Here is a 27246-nt window from a genome sequence, read left to right as displayed (position 1 = left end):
CTGCCTGATTTAGACAGAAAAGAACAAAAAGTTTGACCTCAGACATGATACATTCACTTGCACAAAGACACTCTAAGAACTGCTTGCTTATTCTCAATCTTCAGTCCAGAGGTACAGTAGAGGCTTCACTGTAGCTTTAGTTTTACAAACAGAGGTTTTGGCTTTTGGCAGTCCGGATCAAACTCACACTGGAATACTACTGTATGGGCTAATGGTGGCATAAATGCATTCATAAGACGTGGAATGTAATTGTCCTTTTACTCAAGAACTGTATTTCTGTTATGTTATACTTACACTCCACTACATTCTAGAGTAAAATACTGTTTACTCAACAACATTTATCTTTCAGCTTCAGTTCCTAGTTACTTTGCAGAATAATATTTTATATACAGAACCTTTGGACATATAAAATATGAAGAATTCTAAAAGACGAACCTGTCCAATGGTGTATATAAAGTAGTTATAAAGTAAATCAGCCTCACTTTGACTAACTACAACACTGAAATGCTGCTTACATGTTCACACATCAGTAATTAATATTTCTATTATATCTTATATAATAGAAATACAACAAACACAGGCACAATTCTGCTTCATTTTCAGTGTTATTACTTTAGATACATAATGTAAATTTAGCTTACGATACTTCTGTCCCTTTACTTAATACGATTTTGAATGGAAGACCGGAGTATTTTTAACATTGAGGTATATCCACTTATACTTAAGGGTACCTCTTCTAGCACTGTTTATAAGTGACATTGAAGCAAAAATTTCAGTTGCAAAGACAAATTGTATGAGGGCAAGAAGAAAATGTAAAAGTATCGCATAATTGAAAACCTGATCTGAAGGTAAAGATTTAATCAAAATACAACTGTCTTAAACAACATGCAATAGAAATTCAAATTTGAATGGCACCACTTTTAAAGGGAAAGTGCTGATGACCAAATGCTCTTCAGTAAAGCTCTTCAATTGTACTTCTTCTGTAGTTCAGTTAGTGTGGAACAGTGTAAATACTGTATATTTTTGTGTTGTCATTATTATTATATATTTTGTAATTATAATCATTAAAGCATGCGGTTTTCTCTCTCCTTCTGACTTTAACAGTTTTAGGTCTCCCTCAGTAGTTGCAGCTCGAATGCACATATCCAACAAGCCACAACACCGAGAGCCATCCTGCATGCCAAGTGCATTTTTTAGACACTCCACACCCACTAAGCAGGCATAACTGTCGCGTATGAGTTATTACACATCTGTCTGTGGGTACACGGTGCACCAGATGCTGTAGTTAATGGCACACCTAACCTCCCACCATGAGATGGTATACTAAAACCTAAGTGGAATTTTCCACTGCCAGCCTGCCTTCTTTTTCCTTCCATCTCTTCCCAGCAACCGCTGTCCAGTGCTGGGAGAAACCTGTAGGGGATGGTCCAGACAGGATATTAATGGGGCCCTCCAACAGTCAGAAGGCCTGACAGAGCCCTGTTTCATTGTCACCTTGCCTTGGAGGACGAGGAAAAACTTGCAAAGCTTATTAGTCGAATGGAGCTGTTTCTCCCTCTAACTTACTCGATCTCTGCCTCACTGCTTCATTAGACTGTCTTACATCAGACGGTCTGCTCCTTTCCATGTTTCCTCACCACATCACCACACTCACTCCCACATATACACACACATGCACACACGCACAGGGTGACATCTCTCACCTAATCAAATAGTGGATTATCTTGTCCTGATAAATTGGAGCTTGTAGCACTTGAAAGGTCCTCCTGGAGGAGTGCCTGCTCCCCCTGACAGCCAGATTGAGCCCCCAGGGAGCAAGGAGAGAACATTGCCTGGTAATGATTTGTGGTAAATCGGACAAATGTTTTTGGAAAGACCTCTTTCAGGCAAGGGGCTTGATGAATTTAAAGCTTGCAAAGAAACTCGAAACCCACAAGTCAAACTCAGACATGAGTGAGAAAATAGACATCCAGTTAGCCCTCTCTGAATTAAGTAATGATGGAAATGATTAAATGGTCCAAAGGATTTAGGTGAACTAATGTGCACAACCCGTTTGAAAGAGCGAATGTACTCAGTGATACGAATCAAATTGGCAATAAATTAATAAGGAAAAAGATCAACTAAAGATATTTGCAGACCCAGTGAGCTCACTGTGCAAAAATATGCCAAAAGAGGCAGTTATTTGCTTCCTTTTAGAGTGATATTCAGTTAATCCAATCGGTTATTTAGGAGGTTTTATATTCCTCATGGCCATTTTACACATAAACAATGCCAACATGCGTGAGCAAGAGACATTAAACATGTCATATTAGTCCCAGTCCTAAATTAAGATAATTATAGTTAATTATGTAACAATGCAAAAATGATAAGAGTTAACAGTGTAGGCAGACTCACAAAAGATAAATGTGCAACACAAAGCCAAATGCCCTCAAATAATATTCAAATACAGACTGCACTTTACAGACTGCAGAGCATGTGTATTTACAATTGATGAAATTCAGCCTGTTTCATGAGAAACTTAAAGCTTGACAAATCTGTAAATTACTACCAAGCATGGTGGTATATGAGAGACAATATGCCATGCTTACATTGATTTATTGGAATAAAATTTAATCAACTCTGAAAATGTCTTGATTTGTTACATTTCACCACGACTAACAAGTTTTCTTTACTTTCTCTTCTTCTTCTCTGATTTCTCTGTGTAGGAAAACCCCTACATGTGTAATAATGAATGTGACGCCAGCACCGAGGAGCTTGCCCATCCTCCAGAGCTCATGTTCGACATCGAGGGCCGTAACCCCACAACCTTCTGGCAGTCCACATCCTGGAAAAAGTACCCCAAGGCCCTCCTGGTCAACATCACCCTATCTTGGAACAAGACCATCGAGCTGACAGACGACATCGTCCTCACCTTCGAGTCAGGCCGGCCCGAACAGATGGTCCTAGAAAAGTCGCTGGACTATGGACGAACCTGGCAGCCCTACCAGTTCTATGCCACTGACTGCCTGGACGCCTTCACCATGGAGCCCAAGACGGTGCAGGACCTGACCCAGCATACCCTGCTGGACATCATCTGCACTGAGGACTACTCAAGAGGTTATGTGTGGAAGTATGACAAAACGGTGCGCTTTGAGATCAAGGACCGCTTTGCGCTGTTTGCCGGGCCCCGGCTCCACAACATGGCTTCACTTTACGGTCAACTGGACACCACCAAGAACCTGAGGGACTTCTTCACCATCACAGACCTGAGAATCCGCCTGCTCCGGCCTGCCACAGGAGCTACGATGGTGGACGAGAACAACCTGTCCAGATACTTCTATGCCATTTCTGACATCAAAGTTCAGGGCAGGTAAGAAATTCTTTTGCACACATGCTTTCTCTTGGGCTAACTCTCAGACTGAACACTTTTAGGATTGATGTTGTAATAATGATTCTGTAGACCAGAACTTCTGTGGTTTCTCTGTAGCTTTGTTGCAACTACAGTACAGCTACCCAATAGTGAAGAAAAATGTGTTTACCGTTACCATTCTTTCCAATTAGGCAGCAGATCTATAATGATGTGCCGAGTTCACCAGTTGTCAGCATGTCTTAATTAACCAAGCTGCTTATGGCTTGCTGAAGCACTCTACTGTATTTTGGACGCCAAATTCACTCAGCTGTCTGTCTATTAGCCTATGGAAGACATTAGAGGTAGCATTTCAGCTGTCAGGTCACTGAACGTTGTAATTAGTGTTTGATTTACGGAACCCACAGAGGGTCATATAACATGAAAACAAGACGCCATTATACTGTTAGCAGAAAGGCTGACAAAAGCTTCTTGACGCTACTACAAGAGTCACTGGGGCATAGACTTAAGTGGATCTGTTTTACACTGTGTGGTTTTTCAATTTAACAGATGTGAATATGGTTGTAGGGTTGGAGGAATGAAGATTTAATTACTCTTGTTTTGCTCTTCACACATGAGAGGCTCGCAGTACAGAAGTGCAGAGCAGCGGAACGTCACAACAATTTGAGGATATGGGTAGAAGTGTTGAAGTCAGACTGCCAGACTATGGCTCACAACAGTGGCTGTGTCACAGTGTGCCTCAGCCTGGAGATAGACTTGGGAAGGTGACTACAAATAGAAAGATTAGTAGTGTCAATGGCTGATACCATTATGGCTGTGTGAAAAAGTAAATCAAAGTTTCCTGAGCTGAATGTTAGGATCAGCATCAGGTAACAATTTAAGAAAATAATGGGACTTTAATTGTTGGCATCCTCGTGCTACACTGGCTGATACATAGTTATATTGCAATAATATGTTAGCTGCTGTGACATTATTTACACTAATAATGTCAAATGCCTTCAAGCAATTTAATGAATCTCTAATTTGTTGATTTCCTTAATATGCCATTAAAATGGAGTACAGCCATACTACACATTGCTCATTGCACTGTAAATGGGCAGGTACCCTTGAGCACAAGGGGCTATGATAATGAATGCCTCGTTCAGAAATTGAATTTTTGACTTTTCTCGTGATTGAGAAGGTCATTCAGCAAAACTAACTGGAGGGAATTTACTAACACAAAAGAGTTGGATGGGGCATCCATTCAACATCCGCTGAAATGAAGGGGGCTGTCATAAGCGCAGATTATTTATTTTATCTGACTAATCATGACCGAACTCATACATCCCTGTGGGGCTGTAGATTTGAGCAATGGCTGTGCGCCACTGTCGGGCTGCGATCGTTTACTAGCCCGCTGCTTTTAGAGTGACGCTCGCCTGAGAAATGTTCCCAATGGTTTACCAAAGGTAACACACAGTTCAGCCATAATGAGATACAGTCTACACAGAGAGAGGCTTCACTCTCCTTTTTCCCCTCCCATGGCGAATCACTGCTCAGCCCCTTTCTCCATGCGTCGTATACGAGACATAAGCTCCTTAACCCCCGGAATACAGTTCTGTGGGACTCGGTGGGAGCGATTTTGCAGGGGCAGTGAGGTTGAATCTGGCATATTTCACTGTGCTGGACTCGGCTGCCATCCGCCTGGATCAAAAGTGGGTGGAGGGGGTGGAGGAAAATACCGTAGGAGAGCTTGCCGATTTTCTGGCCTTGCCACAACAGTGTGAGAAACAAAGAAAGGAACCTAAGCTCTTTGCCAAAGTAGGTCAACCTAGAAAAGATAGAGAAAGAAGGGAAGAGGCACAACTTTGCAGAAGTACATCTCTTTGCATCTGTGACATGTAGCTAAAGTTGTTACAGGGAAGCCAGAAGTGTCATGCATGACCATTCTATTATGGTTGATTACAAGAAAGGGCCAGACCAAAGGCACTGGGGAGAGAAAAATCGATGCAAAGAATTTCAAATCAAACCAAGCATGCAGCTGTGAGATGGATGTGAACAATGCATAGTGCCAAGTGACTTAAATGAATTTGACACCCTCACTGTTTTATTGTATCAGCAGTGTTAAATGGGCGTGTGGAGACAGAAAGCGTGGAGAGTTTGGAGGATTTTCTAATTATCTACCGTATGACTTTGGCATAATTGCTCTGCCTTTTTTTTTTTTTACATGCTTTACAGTAACTACAGCCTGCAATTTCGCCAACTGTGTCTCCCTCTTCGCTCGACCCCCCTTCCTGCTCTTCCTCCCTCCCGCCTGTGATCAATACAGTGTAATTAAAGCTGGAGAAGATTCAGGCTACTAAAGGATCTCTTTCTAGCTCTCTGTTTCACTCTTTCAGGCTCTGTCCCCCCCTCCCCGTCTCGCTCTATTTCTCCTGTGCAGAGTAGACTTGTCTCCGAAGGGGTTCTGGATCTCTGCCTTGAATTATATACGAGAACCCAGCCCCATTCCATCCCTGTACCGCCACTCCAGAGATAAACACCAACCACATACCCGTAACAAGAACTGTAGAAGGGATATTTTGGTGCTTTTTTTTTTTTTTTTCCTTTTTAATCAAAGCACCGTTATGGTTTTTAATTGCCAAAATCTACCAGGACAATCCTTTTATAGGCCAAACTCTGAGGTAACCTCCCAATAAGGCACCGCATTTTTACTTGTGCTATTAGTTCCAAACTTTTCTCCTGCCGTCAGGGCTAAATAATAATGCAAGCCCCATATCAGAAACTGAATTTCCAGCTTGTTTCTACCCTGTTTGTGTAAAGCAAAACAGAAGATAGGGAAGAGAAAGTTTGTTTCACCAATTTACCCTTGTGCCTGTGGGAGTTGTGATTCAATTTCCAAAGCATATATATGCCGCGAGGCATTATCAGGGAAGGTCAGAAAAGACCTCAAGGGTTCACAGTCACTTTGACTGCAGGGTAGACAGGTAATTCACTCGAAGGGGTGAATTGGTTATTAGATGCACTGCCTTTTTCTGGTCTAGACTCCCTTCAGCCTCACGGAAAGCAAGTCTTGTTCAGTGAGTGTGAAGCCCACACTGACAATGAACCCCAACATCTCAGGATATTGCTGCATTTTAACTCTCCCCACTGAATTCTGAGGGGGGAGAGTTTACACTGTCAGTTTACACTGACTTCTGATGTTCTTCTGAATGCAAACATTTCTATATGTAAATATAAGAATAAAATTCATCTTTCTACATGTAAATTCACCTAATGTGAAATCAGTCGGATCATCACTGTTTGGATTGGGATAAAATCTCAAAATATATTAAATGCTAGAAACATCCAAAATTAGGCTATAACTGGTATGAAATATATCTGTAATCCTATTGCTATGTCCGTTGCCACTGCCAACAGAATGCAACCACTGGTATCCTTCTTGGTCACTTAAAATAATATATATTAGTATTTTGGCACATTGCATGTTTGATTGACTCAAATCTATCGCCATATAATAATGTCAATATTGGACAATTTTACATTTAGTGCCAATATTTTTAGAATTTACAAAGTCTCTGTATGGAAACTACAGTGTGGTTAAGATTGGGGTAAGGGTTTATTAAACTGCATGTTTTGCAATAAAACCACTGCAAGTATTAAGTGCAATGTAGCGCATTACACTAACATTGTGGATGAATTATCATTACAAAAGCACTGCTATTATTCTGTATTATTTTTGGGTCATGTCCACACTTGCTCTAATATTCAAATGTGTGATAAAGAAAAGAGATCATCTGGCACAGTCCCTAAGAGATTGCATAGTTCATCTCTCCCACAGTGCACAGGTCATATTGGCACACAGTGTATGCATGTGTGCTTTGGATACAGCTGTTTCAACTACAGATCAGCAATTTGGTGAGTGATGGCTCTATCGGATCTCCCCTAAGGGAGGAACAAACAAGAAGTCAATCTGCTTTTCTTTTTTTTTTCCTCCCTCCCTCCCTCACTCTCCCTCCACAGTGCTTGGCTTGCTCTTAGCCCTGCCTGGAGTCGACAGAAAATCTGTTTGTGCTAATTTCATGTTTCTTCCTGCCCACTTCCCCCTTGAATAAGTCATTCCACTTGTCTACCCTCCTTAGTCTCTCTCTCTCTCCCTCAATGCCACCATAGGCATCTATTTACATTGGGCTGTGCTCTGCATTTCAGCCTTTTTTGGAATCAGCAGTCTGTATTACTCATTGTGTGGGAGAATGCCATGTGTGTGGGACAGGCCAAACGATCGGTCCAGTTAACTTGCACCATCTGTTAACATCCACGCCACATGTTGGTTTTATACTAACATGTGGCTGTAATCAAATGACCCACAGCCTTTTGTTAGTCCAGCACAAATGAGTTCAGTGAAGTATTTCAAGAGTCAATGAGGCTATAAGTCAAAATGATTTGCTGTGTGTTTATGTTGTATTTTCTTTAGGTCCAGGGTGACTCATCAAAGAGGAAATACAGGAAGATAGTGATGCGGGTACCACTTAAAGGGCAGTAGTATAAAGTGGTTGTGATCATTGAACCAGTTCATTCTGCCCTCCATTTATCATTCTGTCACTTTTTTTATTAAGTGGGTATTGTGTTCATTGGTTTGTAGTGTGAGACAATTTTAGTTGTCTGTTTGTATTGTTTTTGTTTATTGTTGTAGCAATGTTTATGCTGCTCTCTTGGCCAGGTCTTGGAAAAGGGATTTTAATCTCAATGAGACTTTTACCTGGTTAAATAAATATAAATACATTAAATAAATTATATGGTGTGTCTTCCTCAAGCTCGGGTCCTCTACCAGAGGCCTGGGAGTTTGGGGGTTCTGCGCAGTATCCTACCTGTTTCTAGGACTGTGCTCTTCTGGACAGAGACCTCAGATGTTGTACCTGGACTCTCCCAGTTTGTGGGTCACAGCCCCCAGTGCTCCGATTACCACTGGTACCACTCTTGCCTTTAAAGAATAGAATATTCTTTAAAGGCAAGAGAAGAATATATTTATTTATTTATTTATTTATATGTACATACACTGCCCTTTACCCATTACCAGACCTAAAGTAATGTTACTTTGTGCAGTAAAGCTGTGCAGCAGTTTTTAAATCAACTAACCTATTAGCAGTGGAGGAGGAAGTGTTCACATCCCTAAGTTTAGTACCAGTACCACAATTCAAAAATAGAAGTATTTACAATTCTATGTAAGTAAAACTACAGAAGCACAGTAAAATGTACTTACTTTACTACTTACTCAGTATCAAGTACTCATTCTGCAGAAAAAAGCCCCTATGATTAATATATTATTATTTATGACATTTATTAAAAATAAAACAAAGTGCACACAAATTTCTATTAATCTTCTAAACTTTTCTCTAATCTTTGGTTTTTGTGAAATATCGGATCATTTAACCTCTTTGGACATCAAACAGTAATTTAAATGAAACCATCTAAGAAATTTAGACCTGAAATGAATCTTTGGTGAAACAACTCATACACAACAAGACATTTTTGGCTTTTTCATAAGCCAAAAAGGTTGGGAACTGGTTTAATCTTAACAGGGCATTTTCAAAGCCCATTGTATGTTTCTTTATGCAAAATCTTAATCTGTAAAGTAACTAGTAACCGTAACTGTAAAAAGTTCAGTATTTCCCTTGAAAAGTAGTGGAGTACAAGTATAAAATAGTGTCATGTTGTACTATAGTGACAGTCTACCACTGCCTATTAGCACATACTGAAATATAAATCGATTTTTTGTCATATTTATTTAGGCAATTACTTCATACAGTAAATATTGCAATGCTAATCACTGGGTGTAGTGTGTTTTTGTGAATGGAGCACTTGGACAACAAATCAACAACATGCAATTAAATTGTTCTCTTGCTTCAATCTGTCCTTTGACATACGCTCGCCTTATTCCCCTCCCTGCTCTTGTTTATCCTCCCTCTCACTTCAAAGCGCTCGGTGAAAATGTCTTTTATTTATTTCAGCTGTGTTTTGAGTCAGCTCAGTTGGACGGTCTGCCATCCTACACTTGTGGGTCCACGGGGAGAGGAAGCAGAAGATGCTTTATTAACTGGTGACCTCCAGTTTGCAACTGAAATATCATCACTCCCCTCATTGAAGGTCCAAGGTTCCCATGTCTTTGTCTAAAGATTTTCAAGTTCAGTTCTAATAGCTTGGAACTTTAGCACAATGTTTAGCAGATCTCTACTTTTAATTTGTGCAGAAACAATGAACTGTGAAGTCCACATTAGACGTTTGAGAGTCAGTTGACGTCAATGAGCAGGTGTTCTGCTTTTGAGCTGACAGGAACCTTCATTTATCTCAGTATGACATTTTAACTCTCCTTGCATCTGTGTTACTTTACAGAACCGATAGAACTCAATGAACCATTCAGTCGTTGCCTTAGATTCTACAAAACCTCCCAGCTGCCTCGCTACTCCTTTTGTCTCTTTCTTCCTCCTCCCCATCAACACCTACATCACCTGTCACTCCTGACTTCTGTCCAGGCCATTTTTCCACCTCTCTGCCTTTGATCCTCCTCCCTCAGTTCGTCTCTAGCTGACGCCCTCCCTGCTTGAGTCTGCCAGGTTGAGAAGCTCAAAAGAAATTTTTATCAGGCAGGGCAGAAACTTTTCACTCACCCTGTTCCCATGCTCTGGTAGTGCCATGCTTGATAAGGCTATCATATCTTTGAAACGTATGCATAAGTAATAGTGTTTGGACAACAGAGCATCTCAAAGTTTTTTTGGACCAACCCGCAGCTGCAGAGAAGCGGGGACAAGCTGGCAAAAGAGAGAAATATCCCTGCCTACAATAAATCCTGATATGACGTATTAGTTCCATCTGTCCTCGTAGAGTTTTTAACCAGCCTCAACACCTGCAATGCCCTCCTCATTCTCATGCAGCTCATGCTTTGGCTTCACGTTTAAAACATGTGTTTACATAGATAATGAGAATAAAAATGGGGAATTTGTTTTCACTGGTTTGTGTTCAGTATTTACCACTTTCAGTCATTTTCTCAAAGCCAGCTGTAGTGGGCGTGTTTCCTTGTGAGGCTGTATTATTATAGAATCTGACCTCCCTATCCAATTAATTGGATATTCCCAGCTGCAGAAACCTCCCCAAGCAATACACATGTGAACCATGAAGGTTAAAAAAAAAAAAAGAAAAAAAAAAAGAATATGAGGAGAAGGCAGATTTGATAGGGCATAGGCGGATGCAGAATATGAGGTGCATCACTTAAGCAGCAGTAGAGCGTAGTGCACTGTTTCTAGAGGCCACAGCTGCCTGTGCAGAGTCATCTGCATATGGCTGCTGGCAAAATCGGACCATCGCTGCCACACCTGTGTCCCCTATGGCGATGGACAAAAAGGGGCTTGATGCTGGATGTCGGGACAGAAATATTCTGTGTGGTGATGTTTCTCCTGTCAATCAATCATTGGTTGAGAAGCTTAATTAGCTCTTATTAGGGAGAGTGGCCACATTTTTCTTAATTTTCTTGTAATGGTAGATATACAGCAGCACGGGCATTTTACCACCAAATTTAAGCCACATATAATTCATTAGGGTCATGTGAAGTCATTGCACAGCCATCATTTGGCAGGACTGGACATTTTAGAGCTATTCATGTAGCAAAATCTATATTAGCTGCATATTTAGCATAGTATAACCTGTGATAAGGCTGAAAGTGACTGATATGAGATATTTTTGTTCAGACACTTATAGCTTTGCTTTTTCACTATTGACCAGGTTTTAACATTGTGATGTCGTACAAATAGTATCAGATGATTCCATGAAAGATGTTTAGATTTGCATGCCAGAGCACAATATTTCTTATTCACAACCCATTCATACATTGCATTTTTTATTATTCACATACCTTTCTAATCTTTAAATGGGTATGCTATTATCTATTGCACTTGGTTCTGTAAGATAGAGAATACAAATGGAGTTTAAGAAAGTGAATCTTACCTAACCCAAGGCGTAAACATCAGTTAATGAGCTTAATCTTAAGAGAAAACAGGCATTGCATTTTCCTCAGAGAAAGTACCACCTCACAGAAATCACATATTTAATTGTTTTGAAATGATTTTCAAATAAATTGGACATAAGTGACTGATGTTTTTTTTGGGATGTACCTCTAAATACATGTTGCAGTCCTATTCATTTAGTGAATTTTGTTAGTCTAAACCTCACATGGGGTTCCAGCTCATTACCAAAACAGACACTTTGTAAAAATGCAGAACCCGGTGTCATACATATTCCACCATATCTACTCTGTTTTGATCAGCTATTATCTGTCAGATACAATAGGTCTGAAACACTGGAGAGTCTGACAGCCATGTTTTGTTTGAGGGGTGAGGTTCATGTATAACTCTCAGTTGAAAATTACCATATCTATAACATTCAGACCCCGTACAATGTGGATAAAAAAGTGACAAAAAAGGAAAAAAACAGGTATCCAAGGCCCCCTGTTTAGCAAATGAAAAGTTCTTTGTGAAGAAAAACAAGTTGTGCAATGTGAGTGTTGCTTTAGTTAAGAGAAAAAAGATATCTCTTGTTTTGAATATCAAACAAAAACGTAATACTCAGTGTTCAAGGGCATCTGTCTGAGTAATGCATTTTATCCACCCTGTGTGTTTAGAAGGTGAATATGAGTTTGAGTGCTAAGGTGGACTTTTAAGTCCTAGACTGTTTCCATGTATAAACTGCCTTTTTCTCAAGCACAGATTCTTTTCTTTTAAAACCGTCTGTGTCTTTCCCCTCGCTCCCTACCACTCTCACATACCAATGGCAGGATGAAAGAGGGATGGATTTTGACTGCTTAGTCTCTGTTTGCTGAGTTGCCCCTTTCCAAAGACAATCCAGCTTAAACCTATTGTACTGCACTTTCATAAGGCCCATGATATTTCAATTTTTTAATATTCACAACACAAACAGCAGAGTGTTTGCTCACTGCTGTTTCCAGCCTGAATGAAGTTTTACAGCAGAAGCAGTATTTATCTATAGAAACCTGTAGGCGTAGGTTGTGTGAGGAAAGGCACCTGGGTGAGGGTGACAGTCTTTGCTTTTGAGATAGATAGCTTCAGAATCACTGGTGATTTTAGAGGCAGATTGTTGAGGTGAAAAATGCAGTCTTTCACAGATTGAATATGCTTCACTTACTGTAAAAGAAAATATAACAATAAATTACAACAAATCAAAACAAATAACAGTTGTTTATATTTATTATAATAGCAGTACTTCACCAAGCACAAAATTAGCAGCTAGTTAAAGCATCACAATTTGATAATATTTTAACAACTACAACTGTTTCTTTCAGTTTGTTTGAGGAGAAACAGTTTAAAAATATTCTTGGTCATTTGCAAATAATAAAACATAATGTATTGATTTTGCATTATTTATTATTTATAAGCATACAATAAAATGAAAAAAAGCATGGTGATGTTATTCACCAAGAAAAAGTTGCTCTATATGACATGTAATCTGCATTTTTGCTATAAATAAAATTTTAGCTTAAAGGTATCCTTCAGAGTTTCGTGTAAACAAACAAAAGTTATGTTTACATTCCATGTTTCTTACCAAAATGCACAGTGTGTCTAACAAACATGTTACATGTTTAGCAAGGTAATTTTTTTGAATATTTTAAGTCTGCTTGTCAAGCTAGTTTGCTAGCTTGCTGTTTTTCTTCACAGCACATTGCTATACTTATTTGCACTTTACAGCCATCAACTGGTATTCAGCAGAAAAATGTAAAACTGGCAGAGGGAATATGTAGAATATATTGCATCAAACATAATGGGGGCCCACTCATATATAAAATGCTCCACAGCACTACTAGTGGCGAGAAATTCCCTAGGGTACCTTTAATGATAGTAATAACCAAAAAAAGATTTAATTAAAATCAACAGGTCACATGCTTGAATTTTTACAAGTAAAATTAAATCTGATAGGATTATCATTTTGTTTCTCTTTTATATTCACCTGTGGGGTCTTCTCATAAAGAAAGCATCCAGATGTAGTATTTTTCAGTGACAACAGACAAAAAAACACAAACCCTGAGAACAGTGTAAATGGCACAGAACAGGTAAGTTGTGAGATAAAATCATGCACACTGAAAGCTTCATTTACAATTATTATCAAGTGATAAGCCACCATGTGCCTGACATTGAACCCACAGAAGCTGTATGAGCCAATCCCTTACTATTTATCACAGGCCAGAGGAATCAACTGAGTCCAGAGATATGAGGACCAAAGCTACAAGTGACATGAAGATTTTATCAGCAGAGCAGAGGACAGGTGGTGCGACGCCTCAACAAATCCCTTTCCCGTTTCCCTTCTCCCTTTCTAAAGGGATGAAGCAACATTTATTTTTCACTCCAGAAGCTGGAGGTTACACCTCAACCTGATACAATATCTCTTGTTTTCTTATTGAGTGCTGCATTGCTGATAATGCAGATCTTATATTTTGCACATCGATTTCTTTCCCAATGGGTTAACCATTATTAGTAGCCAGCACAGACAACAAATTGAATTTATGACTAGGACTGGAAGACTGCACTGCTGATGTGCCCTGCATGATGAGACAACTCATGCTTCACAGCTATGTGTAGGGTGTGGTGGCAACATATACAGTATGTCCACAACTCTGGCTAAGTGTGTATGTGTTTGAGTGCATGGGCTTGCATGTGTGTGTGCATTTCTGCTGAAAACATATCCTCCAGACAATATCTATATGCCATATTTTGTTCCATAAACCCAATTCTAGTTCAGCATGAATTCAATCTCAAATCCCCACATACACACACACACACGCACACACCCACGCACACACACACACACACACAGATTATACAGACCATGCAGCCAGCACCTTTAATTTCCATCATGATCTATACATTAATACCACCATACAAACTAAATGATTTACTAACTGTTTGCGATGGAGTTCCATTAAAATCATGACAATCTCAGGGGCTACAATGAGATTGATTTCTCATAAAGCCTTTTTATCTGCAAGTTAGGGTGGCCAATTTCCTCTTTTGTGCAAGAAAGAGGGTCATGGGCACAGAAACCAGCCATATCGGAGGCATTTTTCTCTTCCTCGCTGTCGACAGAGCACATTCAACATTCATGTGGTGACCCATTTCATTAATGGAGAGGCCTTTTTTCAACGTGTCTTCCCCCTGTCTTTGTCGGCTGCAGCCGTCTTCATAATGGGCCCTCCTGTCAGGGTTTCATGACTAATCCCCTCATTGACCTCTCCTTCACTTGCAGCCCCCACCACCACACTGATGATTCGGTAACTAGTACAGGGTGGGGGGAGATGTTGGCAACACTCGCATAGTAAATTACATCTGGAAAAACATAACACACTCTACTCAAAGTCTAAACAGTGCTATCTTACTTACATTTAGTTATATCAGTCAAATTTTTAGATTTGAAAAGGTAGTAGAGCACCTTTACACCAATTTATGAAATCAGATTTAATTGTGATGTGATTTTGTACAATGGGGTATGAACTGTTTGCAAGGGGTATGTGGGAATTTGGGGAATAAAACCAAAGTAAAATATATATCCATACACGACATGCTGTGATTCAGAGTGTGCGAAAACTAGCAAACAGAGAAGTCAAAATACACCTTTTGCCACTCCAAGTGACAGTGGTTAAAATGCAAACATGACCAAACCTCACACAAAGTCTGAGTCTGAACAGACTCAAGTACTCAACCAAGTCTGAACATCAACAGTTTCAGGATCAGTATGTCTTTGATTAAAAAAAAAAATTGTAACAATATTTACTTATATATTAAATATAATTAACTGTGTTATCAAAACATCGAGTTCAAAAGAGAATTATCACCTAACTCTGCAGTTCCCCTCAGCTCTATGGAGCTTTGTAGTGTCTTTCAGCTCAGTGTTTTGGTTTTCAGGACACCAACTTTACTGTTTCGTTCACTTTTACAGCTCTCATAGTGTAATTTTTAGCAACAGCAGGCAGCTACTTACAAGCTACCTTCCCATCACTAAATGTTAAAGGGGCAAAGTTAGTGACTTGCTGGCGAACATAGTGGAGTATTTAGCATCTTAAAAGCCAAATGTTTCCCTCAGGACTAAGTGATAATTAGGATTAAGAATTGTGAAGATTATTTCATAATAATACTTGTATCTCAAAATGAATGACTTATTGATGTGAAACTAGCATATGTGAGACCTGAAAACACTACTAATAAACCCAAAACTTTAAGGGTCACTCTGAGGTTCACCTTGATCCAAGTGAATGAAGGTGGATGATGAAAAAAAACAAACAAAAAGAGTTGCCTATTCTCCCATGAAGGGAAAAGTCCCCTCATCGCTTCGAATGCAGACAGTACAAACCTTCAAACAACAGGACCAGCTTTTTCCTCAACCACTCAGGAATGCTGGCCAACAAGACATCAGTGAGATTTCCAAACTTCTCACTTCTCACAGACCATACACCACATCCTGCAAACAGCAACAATCAAGATAAGAAAAACCCTCATCTCCTGCATGGCCCCTAAACCAGACCACTGACTCTGCCACCTTTAGACCCTTCAAGATCTCCAACATGGAAAGACCATTTCACACTCACACAGCAGTGTGAGCTGATAGCACAACTTGGATAAACATCACCCCTACCACCCTATCACAACTCACCTCTAGGAACACACAAACACACACACATACACACACAAATGTAGCACATGGCCTGGACCCCTGGCGTTTGCAGTCAGATCAAGGAGAACAAAGGACTATAAAACCCATGGACTTACACATGTAGGTTTAGATTTTGTCTTAGGACAATTAATATTGTATCTAAGTATCTATGTAAGTATGTGTGTGTATATCACCTAATGTGTCTGCTGTAGTTATAATTTTATACTTTTACTTTTATACCTTTTAAGCCAAGAAATGTATCACTAATATAATTCCATCATCTTGGATAACATTAATGTTTAGTTCCATTTTGCTTGTTTCACTTTAAACATGCTAAAGCTACAATTCAAAAGGCAAAATTAGAAACCATGCAATCATCAAAAGTAATCAACCTGGTATCACACCAAAGCATGTAATACACTCATCAGTCCACCCTGCCAGTGGTACATTTTGCCTCGCCTAGGCGTGAAAAATACATGTGTGTATGAAGGTGCAGCACCAGCAGGGGGCGACAGTTTTATGGTATAAAAACACCCAGATGAAACCTCAAAATTTAGAGTCATGAGTTAACAATCAAAACTGGGAGAAAGCCTAAACCAGGTGTATTCCTCCAATGGGAACTTTTCAAATCTGAATCGGCCGACTTACTCATCATTAAAAGATCCAGACTCCAGCTCCTCACCCCAGCACATCGAACTCCATTCTCTGTGAGAAGCCCCCCCCCAGGGAGCAAGCAAGCATTTCTATAAATCCATCATCAACTTCCTTAAATCCTGGTGCTTTCATAATTTGTAACTTCAACTGTAAAATCAGAACTAAGCTGTCGTATCTTGATTTGCTTCGCTGCTTCTCAGGTAATCTCAGTCATCTCATCTGTTGACGTGCTCTCTCATACCAACTACACAATACATAACTCATTAGCCATAGCCTTGTACCAGTTTTCCCCTTCCCTCTTGTGTCTTGTTTGTAAAATAGTAGTGTTCAGTACTTTTAGCTGTAGTATTAGCAATGTGTGTAACAAGTGAACTTGTTTATGTTTTCTTGTGTTTGCATCTCAGTCACTTAACCTTAAAAGACCTATACCCTCACAAAATCATAATTAAGATCAATAACAAACATAATTCTAATTGACCTCTCTTGTGTGGCCAACAAGGAGGACTATTTCCCTATTATTATACTCTAATATGAGGTACATAACTGGACGAATAATTTCATATGAGTTGTGCACAATAATAATTCATAATTCCCCCTTAAAATCATAATACTATTTGAGTGCAAAAATTCCTTACACCCATCAGTCAGACAGAGATAGCCATATCAGCATTGGCAACATGAGAAAAGAGCCTCATGAGTGAAGAAAACACCATATGGCAATATTTCCCTTCACAAGCTAAAGCAGATACAGCATTTCTAACAGAGGGAGAAGTGTTGACAGCGTCATCATACTGTTTCAGTTTGTCTAATTCACTTTGTGTGCACACAAATACACACACAAACATACAGTGACAGCACAAACGTGGTAAGATCCTAAACCTCCCCAAGCGAGATATTTGATTCTGATCTGAAGACGACAGGGAATGATGAATAAAAACTGCTTGATAATGGGATCATTGAGTCATGAAAAGCGATTCTGAGCAAGTTATCTTATGCAGAGGCCAATGAATGCAGACGCTCATTATGTATGGCCACCCTACAGTGCTTTAGCTTTCAAGCAGAACAGGAGCATACAATAGAGCTGCAACTGACAAAAGAGGAGAAGAATAACAATCAAACAAAGAAAAAGTGCCATATTGAATTTTCCAGACCTTTTCTCCTTTAGCAAGGTAATGTAACTTACTGGAGCACAATGACTCAGTGATGATGTGGGCTGATGATGAGATGATGGTGATTATTATGTTAGGGTCTGGGTAAAGATCAGTATGTCTGACTTACTAAGCTGACCACAAATAACCACCAGGGCTGCATAGTTGTATAATTGCAGGTTTTAAAACAGGTATTTACTAACACTTATGATGTACTTTACAAAAGTCTCTGCTAATTGAGAGCTTTTCCTCTGTTTAAGATGTGGCCTGTGCATATTTGGATGGAGATGTTTTTTGGAGAAGGCTGTTTCTTCTGCAATTGAAATATTGGTTTGAAAATGTAATATATACACATTTTTTTTTGCAACTGTGCATTGTTCCTGCAAGAAGGAATGTTACAGGCAGACCATTTTACATAAATATTGCTGTCAGCACTCAGCAAAGAGGTCAGTTATGGAATTAAAAAGTCTTCCTGGAATTACAAAAAAAGTTATGTGGAAGAATTTTTTTTTTCTGAAAACTTTTTTTTGCCATAAAAAGGGTTAGGTCTGGGGACAAAAAAGCAAACAAAAAAACATTCTCTTATTCCAGCTACTCAGTAGTGAGGAAGCAATTTAAAGGCTTTATGTTGGGCTTAAGATATTGTAATTGGCAGTTTTCACTATTTTCTGAAAATGAGTAGACCAAATAATTAATCAGTTAATCAAGGCAATAATCAACAAATTAATCAATAATGAAAATAATCATAAGCTGCAGTCTTGCAATATAGTACTCAGTGAAAAAAACAGTGAAATGAAAATTGCTACTATAAATGCAATGTTGGTCATTTGGCTTGTGTTGAGGTTTGTGGTGCTGAATGGACAGCTCCCGTAGAGTGCACTGAGTATGCATCCTTTAATATGCTGCAATATTCTTTGTTCTTGTCACTTGCATAGTTTTCATTGTAATATCATTGGTATTAAACTGTTCATAAGAGCGCCCAGACACTTCTCTTCTTTCTCTCTGTCTCTTTTCTAAATCTGTCTTCTACCCTGATCCTTTCTTTTTCTTTCTTTCTGTGCTAAAATAACTACGCCACTAATTTTAGACCTGCTTTTCCTAGATGTTAAATCACAAATACTGTACATCAGTCAATCTGCAATGATAAATCAGTTTCAATATCATTCTGCCATGTTTTGTAGTCTTAATAGGGACGCCTTCTGATACAACTTTGAGAAAAACAAGCAGTTTTGTCTTTCTGTCATTTGGCTAGCTAAAAAGTTTGATGTGGCCCCATATAAAATATAGACTAATGTGACCTCACATATTAGTACCTAAAAACTGCCATAAATATTTAGTAAATTGAGTCTTTTCAATGTTGATCTGAAATGCACAAAACACTGAAAACCTATGGCCTAGATGTAAACACATACAAACACAGTTCTTCACAATCTCTGTGCGCTCTTTGAATCTTGATCTCTCTCCTCTCCTCTCTCTCTTACACACACACACACACACACACACCAGTACTGCCTCCTTCAAGCAATTCTTTACGTCTCATGCCGCTCTCATTAATCACCGGGAGGCCAGCCTCTCATTTAATTTAGTGGAAACGCTGCCCCCTGGTCTGTCAGGGTCTCTTGTTTTCAACACAACAGTGAACACCGTAACCACCAAGGTATTAATGACCCCCGCCCCGGGTTTAAGAAGGAAAAGAGATGCTGAGAGGGCAAAGAGTTAACCCCCGCTGTTTTCTGGGAAACCGACAACATTTTCTGTAATTACACCTGCTCTTTGGGTCTTGCCCTGGTTTCAGATGATGGCCTCTGTTGGGCGTAGTCATGGGAAATGTCTACTCTAGATATCGGTGTTAGGTAACAAGGGAGAGGGTTGCCAGAGTTTAATGGCTGGTGACATTAGCAAGGAGCAACAATGGGTTTTTACTAGGGTGCTGGATGATACAGAAGATAGCAAAAGACAATTAAGAGGTAGTGGCTTTTATTATTTTCCATATTTCCTGCTAATCAGTTTTTGTTGTGGTGTTTTTACACTGCTCTTCCTTGAGATCACTTGTGACTCAAACTGTGACATCAGTACTGAAACTTCTCTGTTTCTCTCTGTTTTATTCTGTACAAATCTGAAACATAAGACACACTCTCCCTTGTGCTGAAGGTGATTAAAAATGCATAAATCAATTCATGATACTGAGTATAAAAATGGATATTTGTTTGTACAAAAAATATCAGATTATTAATGACAAAATGTGAGTCTGTGGATGAGGAAGATGTTTGATGCTGCAACAGAGAACATGCTTTCTCATTTCTCTAAACACACATGTGAGTGCGCACACACACACACACACACACACACACATACACACAGAGGTCAAATGCAGTCTAACCTCTTGCAGTCTGCAAACAAGCTTCCAACCCAAACTGATCAATTCTACGCAATCTTTAGGGAGTCACTTTGTTCAAGGGCTCCAATCAGTGATGTAGCTTATGAAATGACAAGATCGCTTCATGTCACTTCACCTGGCCTCGCCTCGATTCTGTATGGCACTATCGTCCCAGTGATGGAGCTGGCTCACTTCTCTGCAGTGAATTCTCTGTCACCAGGTCCACAGCCAATAGTCTTTAGCTGAGAGCAGTTTCAGTGAGGCCCAGCATGTCGATTCTATTGAACTGGCTTGGCATGTCACAGGCAGTAAAGACCTCTTGATTGACTCCTGCTTGGATAGCATGTCCAACTGCATACATTAGTAATGCTGAGGATTCGATAGATGGATGGCTCGGGTGGATTGATGCAGGCAGGCGGCGCATTTACCTCAATGCGGGGAACCGGAGATGAACTGAACTTGATCACAAAATATACTATAGTGTTATGTTGGCCTTGTGTGGCTGGTTATACAGTAGAACTCATGAGCGACTAAGATGAATATTTACTGTCATGCCATGTTAATTTTGCAAGATCTTATTATTTTTTAGATTTAGACTGAATTATTTTGAGAGAAACTTAAAACAGAAAGCAAGAAGCTCTCATCAGCTCACCAAAACACTCATTAAAATAATTTGGAGTGATGCAGTTTTTAAGCGTGCCGTCATAGTTCAGCAGCTGGGTCAGTGTTGTGTGTGCCACTCCAAGTCTTAATTGGCCACTTAAGCATATCTCATTTCCAGTAGAGTAAATGCGCCGTTGTAAATACGAGCACAGCCAGGCAGTGCAGTTAAGCAGTTACGACTGCAGCCTCTTCAGAGACTGAACTGCCCTGCAGTAAATAATTTGTTCATGTATGTTGCATCTTTACAAGCTGCAATGAAAACTGTTGTTTGCCATTGCTGTCCTGTCTGGCCTCAAATCATTTCCTGCAATGTCTCTCTCTTCTCTGTGTCTCTCTCTGCTCGCCAGCTGTTGAAATAAATAAAAACAGTACTGACGGTGAGAGGACTGACCGTGCACCTGTTTAAAAATCAAAATTAAAAACCACATCTGCACAGCATGGCTGCTCTTAGTGATCTGTCTTGCTTTTTCTGTGATTTCAAGTAAGTTTCTCTGCCTCACCAGACCACCGTGTTTTTTGAGATTTTGTTTTTTGTGTGATTGCTAGATACTCAAGAGTATGTCAGTCTAAAAGCCTGTGTATAAATTGTGTGTTATGTTCCTGAAGATTTCAAATTGAACTATTAATATTACATCATTTCACTTACTTATCTGGCTTCTTAGGTAGGTTACACTGTAAATGTACTGTATGTACTGAATAGGTCTATAATGTCTCTTCATGCAGTGGCTCTGTAAATTTATTTTCTCATGCCAACAAATTGAACCAAAGGTTGTCATTTATGAGTGGAGTAATACAAGGAATCTGCCATGATTTCTCCCTCAGCCTCCACTTTTCTCTAACCACATACACACCTTCTAGTGAGAAGAGAAGGAAGGATAGGGAAGAAGGATATAATTATGAGGGGTTTGGGAGCTGAGGTCCATCCTAGGGGAGCTTGTGCTGAGATCTCACTCCTTCCATTTCCCACAATGCACTGCAGGCCGGTGGTGGGGGAGAGGGAAGGCAATTAGCAGGTAACACGTTAGCAGGCAGGCTGATGTGTATCAAGCCAATACCCAGCTGCAAGCTACAGCATGTGTCAATGGGGAAGAGTGTTGTAGTGTATATTGAAGAAGCTATTGGTGTGTGTGTGTGTGTGTGTTAGGGGGAGATCAGGTGGGACAAATATATTGTTCAGTAAATTTCCTTCTGTGAGCGTGTTGTGCAATTATCCTTTCCACCGACAGCAAATCACCTGCGCTCACACCTCAAGGCCTTTTACCAGCCACTCCTGTGTTTTTATTTCATTTTCATCACACATAATTAAGCCAGAGTATTCTCCGAACCACCCGCCCCTTGCCACTTCCCCCACCCCACTGCCCGCCCCTTGCAACCCCCGGTGTGTTGTTGCTCATTTACAGCAGACACTGAATGCAGACATGAGCTAAAAAAAGCATTTATTAACCAAGCGTTTGACCCAATTGGCTATATGAAAACACCTGGGCGTTAGATTGAAATTTAATTGCTTCACTTAGTTAACCCACTTAAGGACCATGTTGAGTCTAGTCTGTTCAATTTGTTGGGATCAGCAGCTTTGTGCGTTGGGGATGTTGTAGGCTTGGATTGTGGGTAATTACTATTAATTAGTGGCTGATACTTTTGGCTTTGAAGCCGCAATGAGCGAAATGGAGCGATGTCGGGGAATGAACTTGGATGAATGGAATTATGTAGATAATGGCTGAAGTGATAGAAAGGAAAAGGGCATTTTCCTGAGAAGCTGGGTTTTGTGTTGCCTTGTTTTTGTTTGCCGTTGCTGGCATCATCAGTGGGAAAGCGCAATATGTCGTCTGCACCCACAGTCTCAATGAGAATCCCATTACTGCAGAGGTCATAGGCACACTGCTTCAGGTAAGCTAAGTCTCAACGGGATGCTCTGCTTGCATTTCCACCAGGATAAAGAAAAATAATAAATTTGTGCCCAACCATATCTTGTCTCCCACATTTCAAGGAGAGCTTTAAACTCTTGTCAGATATAAGAATATGTTTGCTGCATTCTTTCAGACAAAATGGAATCAAAACTTCAGCCAGTCTTTTTTTCTCTCTCCTTTTTTTTTTTTTTGCCAGTCTAGCAATTTGAGCTCATAGCCTCATGGGTAATTTTATGAATACATATCAGGACCTTTAGCTCAAAGGCGGTGGCTGGCACACTCAATAATGCCTTGAGCAATATCACTTTGAGAACACCACACAAAAACAAAGATGCCTTAGCTCCATGAATATTTATTAATAGGAGATACTGGAGCAGAGTTAAAAATGACGGGCTAATAGGTGGATGGAGAAGAGAGAAATGAAGAAAAAGATACGCCGAGCCAATGAAAAAGCCACCGAGCTTTCAAAGTGAAACAGGCCCAATAGCAAATGAAGACACAACATTGTACGTATGGGGAACCTTGGAGGTAATTTGCTATTAAAATGCTGTTAAATACACGCTTACTCCACTGAAGCTGTTGCAGCGGTGAGGGAGCCTCTCCTGGTATCCACATTCAGGAGCCTCTTTGGATTGGCAGCACAACAGCGCTGGTGGGTATGAGAGCCTGCGGGCCTTATTGGCAGTCTCCATCATAATGCCGATGGCGCTATCATTTCTGGATGTTGATTAAAATGTTGGCAATGTTAAAAGAAGCTGAAGGTTAAACCACAAAGGACTCCATGTGAAGTCATTCCACACCACATCCCTTACCCGCTCCTCTTATACACACATATATACATATTAACAAGTGAGACTTTTTTAACAGAAAAGGAAAGAAGCACATTGAACAGGAGTGTATAGGAATGCTGATATCTTCTTGATTTTTAACTCAACTTCAACCACTTTGTCATAATCAGTCTCAGTAAGTCCTGTCTGGATATTGCTAAGACGGTTGCTGATACTCTGATCCAGTGTTGCTCAAGGCTGCTATAGTGGGCTTAAACAGCTTGTATCATATTGGCTTTCAAAATCCTGTTTTGGTCAGCACTGGGGTTCAATAACATTTTATCAAATCTGAACCCTTTCAAGTCCCTTATTAAATCCATTTAAGTTCAGCTTCAAACATCTGTAACTAAATAATCTAAGTAACTAAATTATCACCTTTTGTTGGCTTAGAAGGAAGAAACACTACAGTTTTGAGTGACAGCCTAATTAATGTTCACAACCTGAAGGTCAGATGAGCAGCTTAAGATATTATTTAAACATGTATCTGACACTTTGAATAACAAGCGTAGCCTACTTACTTTTGCACACCTTATATTTCATTAGCTACTTAACCTAAATACTTCCCAAATCCAAACTATTACATGGATGAGCTTAAAAATGGATATAATGTGTATAAAATGTTTAACTGGGAGATTCTGAGTACTGAAACGGATGTAACTTTGTCTTGTTAAACTGTAAAAACACACAGTTTCTTTAACTTCACAAACTACTACATTAACAGCAAGTTTTATATTTGCCTATTCACATAATTAATGTTAATTTAGCTACAAGCTGATGCGATCTGCTGCTGGTAATGTTTCTAATTCAAACAGGTGAAAGCAACAGTCAGTGCTAGCTAAAAATGAGAAGCACATTGTTTGTACATTTTTAAGAGCAAGGAGGGACAAAAGATTCAGTTGAACATTTTGATAGCCTCACAGTTTAGAGAATCCAGGTGTTTTACCAACCTTGAACCCACTCCCAGTCAGCACACAGCCCCTGAATTTGGTGCAAACAGCAGATATGTTGAGTATCAAGGTCAGAAAGCGGTGAGTGGTTTAAGGTTGTGCTTTTCCTCCAAATTATTATCTTTATTCTGGGTTCAGGCTAAGCTGTGGTAAAGGAAGGTGGGCAAGGTGAAAGAGGCCAGCTGTCACTGGAGTTTCTCACTGAGACGTTAACGAACACAACTGTAGGGCTATCTGTGTCATCTCCCTCCTCAACACCTTTCCTTCTGTCTGCTTCTCTCTGCCTGGGGAGCAAATGGAGAGACGCCTTTCACCTGGCTCCCAGTAAAAAAAAAACAGCTGAATGAAAGGACATTTTCAAAGTAAGGAGACAGGCTTGAATAGTGCTATTTTGTCTGCCTCTCAGCATTTTTCCTAAAATAAACAAACACAGCCACATGCGCCATTAATCTACAATGAGTCATGCCCGTTGGAAGTCAGATTTGCAGTTCTTTATTTGAAGCTGCAGCCAGCGTTGGCATTGGTGCTGGAACGTGAGTCATGGTACGCTTTGGAAACAATAAGGTTATCTTTGAAAATCGAATGTGCTCGTGCTGATTTTTTGAGAGTGTGTCGAATCACATTTCAGTGTTAGATGTCAAGGAGCGAGGGATTCCAGCTCGGTTTTTCTCTAAACTCTCTAGTATTAGGACACCCATTAATAGATAGGGGGTGGAGAAAGTCATAACATAACTTAATCACAGCTATAGAGACAGATCTTTACTCACTGTAATTACAGGATTTAGCCACAGTTGTGTGACACCTGGAAACTAAATGTAATGAATAGTGTTGGGAGACTTGACAGACTGCTACAACTCGCAAGCTGAGGGTCATGTGGCCGACAGGGTTAGCCCAGCTACCACCATCGCTAGCGAGCTAATCTGCTAGCATGTTTACTGCTGCCTGACCTCTTGTTTGTGCGAGCTGTTACCAGTTATCTTGTGGGTTCGACTGTTGTTTAATTGGGCTTTATTTTTAAAATGGACATAGTTCAGAAGGATACAATTATTGAAAATGGTGTTTGCTTTCCTTCTGCTACAGTAGCAGTTAGTTTTGCCTCCTACATTTGATATTTGGGCAGATTCTTTGATGACAGAACTGCAATACCTAGGGGTATGATTTTATATTTTTGAGGGATGCTGGGTTGCTAGTCTTTATTTAGTTTGTTTCGCTCATAATTGTTGTTTTTACTGTTGGATATTTTTGCATAGATTACTTTTGCATCACAGTGATAAGGTGTTGCTTTATCAAACTAAATTGAGATGAAAGAATAAAGAACCTAGACTGTTTTTTAGTGACAGTTGTGTTATGTCGCCAAGCTAGCAAGGCTTTCTCTGTCTGTCATGTAACCACACTCCAGAACTGGGCATCAATTGTTGCTGCTTAGACATGTTGTCATATCAGCTTTGTGTAGAAACAACGCTTACTAATCACATCTCCGTTGCAGACTGGATGTTGCTCTCTATTGCAAAGTTCTTCAAAAAACAGTCCAGCAATTCAAATTGTTCAAATAAACGCCAGCAGTTTTCTTCACAGTGCTTTATGCTGCATGAGGATCATAAATTAATTTAACAGATAGATATCCCCTCAATACTCATCTAGCCACAGCAGAAAATGAATTTCCTGGGTTTATTGTTAAATGAAGGTTCTGGTGAGCAGGATGTGAGTGAGGATTTAGTGCACCTTAAGGGAGTCCCTCTTTCCAAACTGAAAATATGCTTCTGAGATCTCATCTCATATTAATTTGTCATCGAGAACGCAGCCGTGCTTTTGCTCCACGCCACCCTCTGGCTAACTCTGAGCTATTCATTGCCTTGCAGAGTTACAAGCCCTGCTGCCTTCATTCTGCCAGTGCTTGTTCCACAATTTAACTTGGCTTGTTTTCCTCAGTCTCCCCTCGCAACCCTTTGTCCCTCTCTCCCTCCTGATCTTCTCTCGCCCATCGACTGTGACCTTACTACAATTATGCATTCTCCAGTGGGACAATTAAAACTGAGCTACCTTCCCGAGTGGAGAGGAGAGAAAGAGAAGGGAGGAAATAATGATGCCACATTTGTTCGTGGAATCGCCTGCCTCCTTTGAACTAGTTCCTCTTGAAGTTCTGTGTGTCTGTGTTTCAATACCACCGCTAGTCAAGGACATGCTGCCCTTTGTATTGTCCAACAAAATAAAACCTATCTGTTTTTCATTTAGTGCCGGAAAATTCACTTATGTTGACGTGGTTGTCCTCTTTCAACCCCCCAATCCCAAACACCCCCTTCCATCTTTGACAGGTGCAAGTGCAACCTTCACGCCAACAGCTGTGTATATGACAAAGAGAAGTTGAGCTGCGAGTGTGAACACAACACCACTGGCCCCGACTGTGGCCGCTGTAAGAGGAATTACCAGGGACGAGCATGGAGTGCTGGCTCCTACCTGCCTATCCCCAAGGGCACGGCTAATATCTGTGAGTAGACACAAAGACACACACACATACACACCACAGACATGTTGACTAATTAAAAGGATGAGTCACATGACAGAGCAGGTATCAGTATAGGTCTTGCAGACAAAAATACAAACGCTGGGCTAAATTACAGAGATTTCTCATAAAGATTTCTACAAAAAATAACAATAAAAATAACAAAGGCATCAGCACAGACAGCTGGCAAAAGTTGAAT

The 27246-nt window shown here is 40.0% G+C and overlaps 1 protein-coding gene across 6 annotated transcripts in view; it reads left to right on the top strand.

Moving 5' to 3' along the window:
• ntng1a (netrin g1a) overlaps positions 1 to 27246 on the top strand; it is a 107319-nt gene that overhangs the window by 47368 nt on the left and 32705 nt on the right. For all 6 annotated transcript variants that reach the window (XM_044340216.1, XM_044340221.1, XM_044340220.1 and 3 more), the window contains exons 3-4: positions 2706 to 3349; positions 26860 to 27032. In XM_044340216.1, the coding sequence (XP_044196151.1) occupies positions 2706 to 3349; positions 26860 to 27032 (817 nt within the window). The remainder of the gene's footprint in view (positions 1 to 2705; positions 3350 to 26859; positions 27033 to 27246) is intronic.

This window comes from Thunnus albacares, chromosome 21 (assembly GCF_914725855.1).
Source record: "Thunnus albacares chromosome 21, fThuAlb1.1, whole genome shotgun sequence".
Lineage (NCBI taxonomy): Eukaryota > Metazoa > Chordata > Actinopteri > Scombriformes > Scombridae > Thunnus > Thunnus albacares.
Note: the sequence above shows the minus strand (reverse complement) of the source record. Positions and strands in the feature narration are given on the sequence as shown.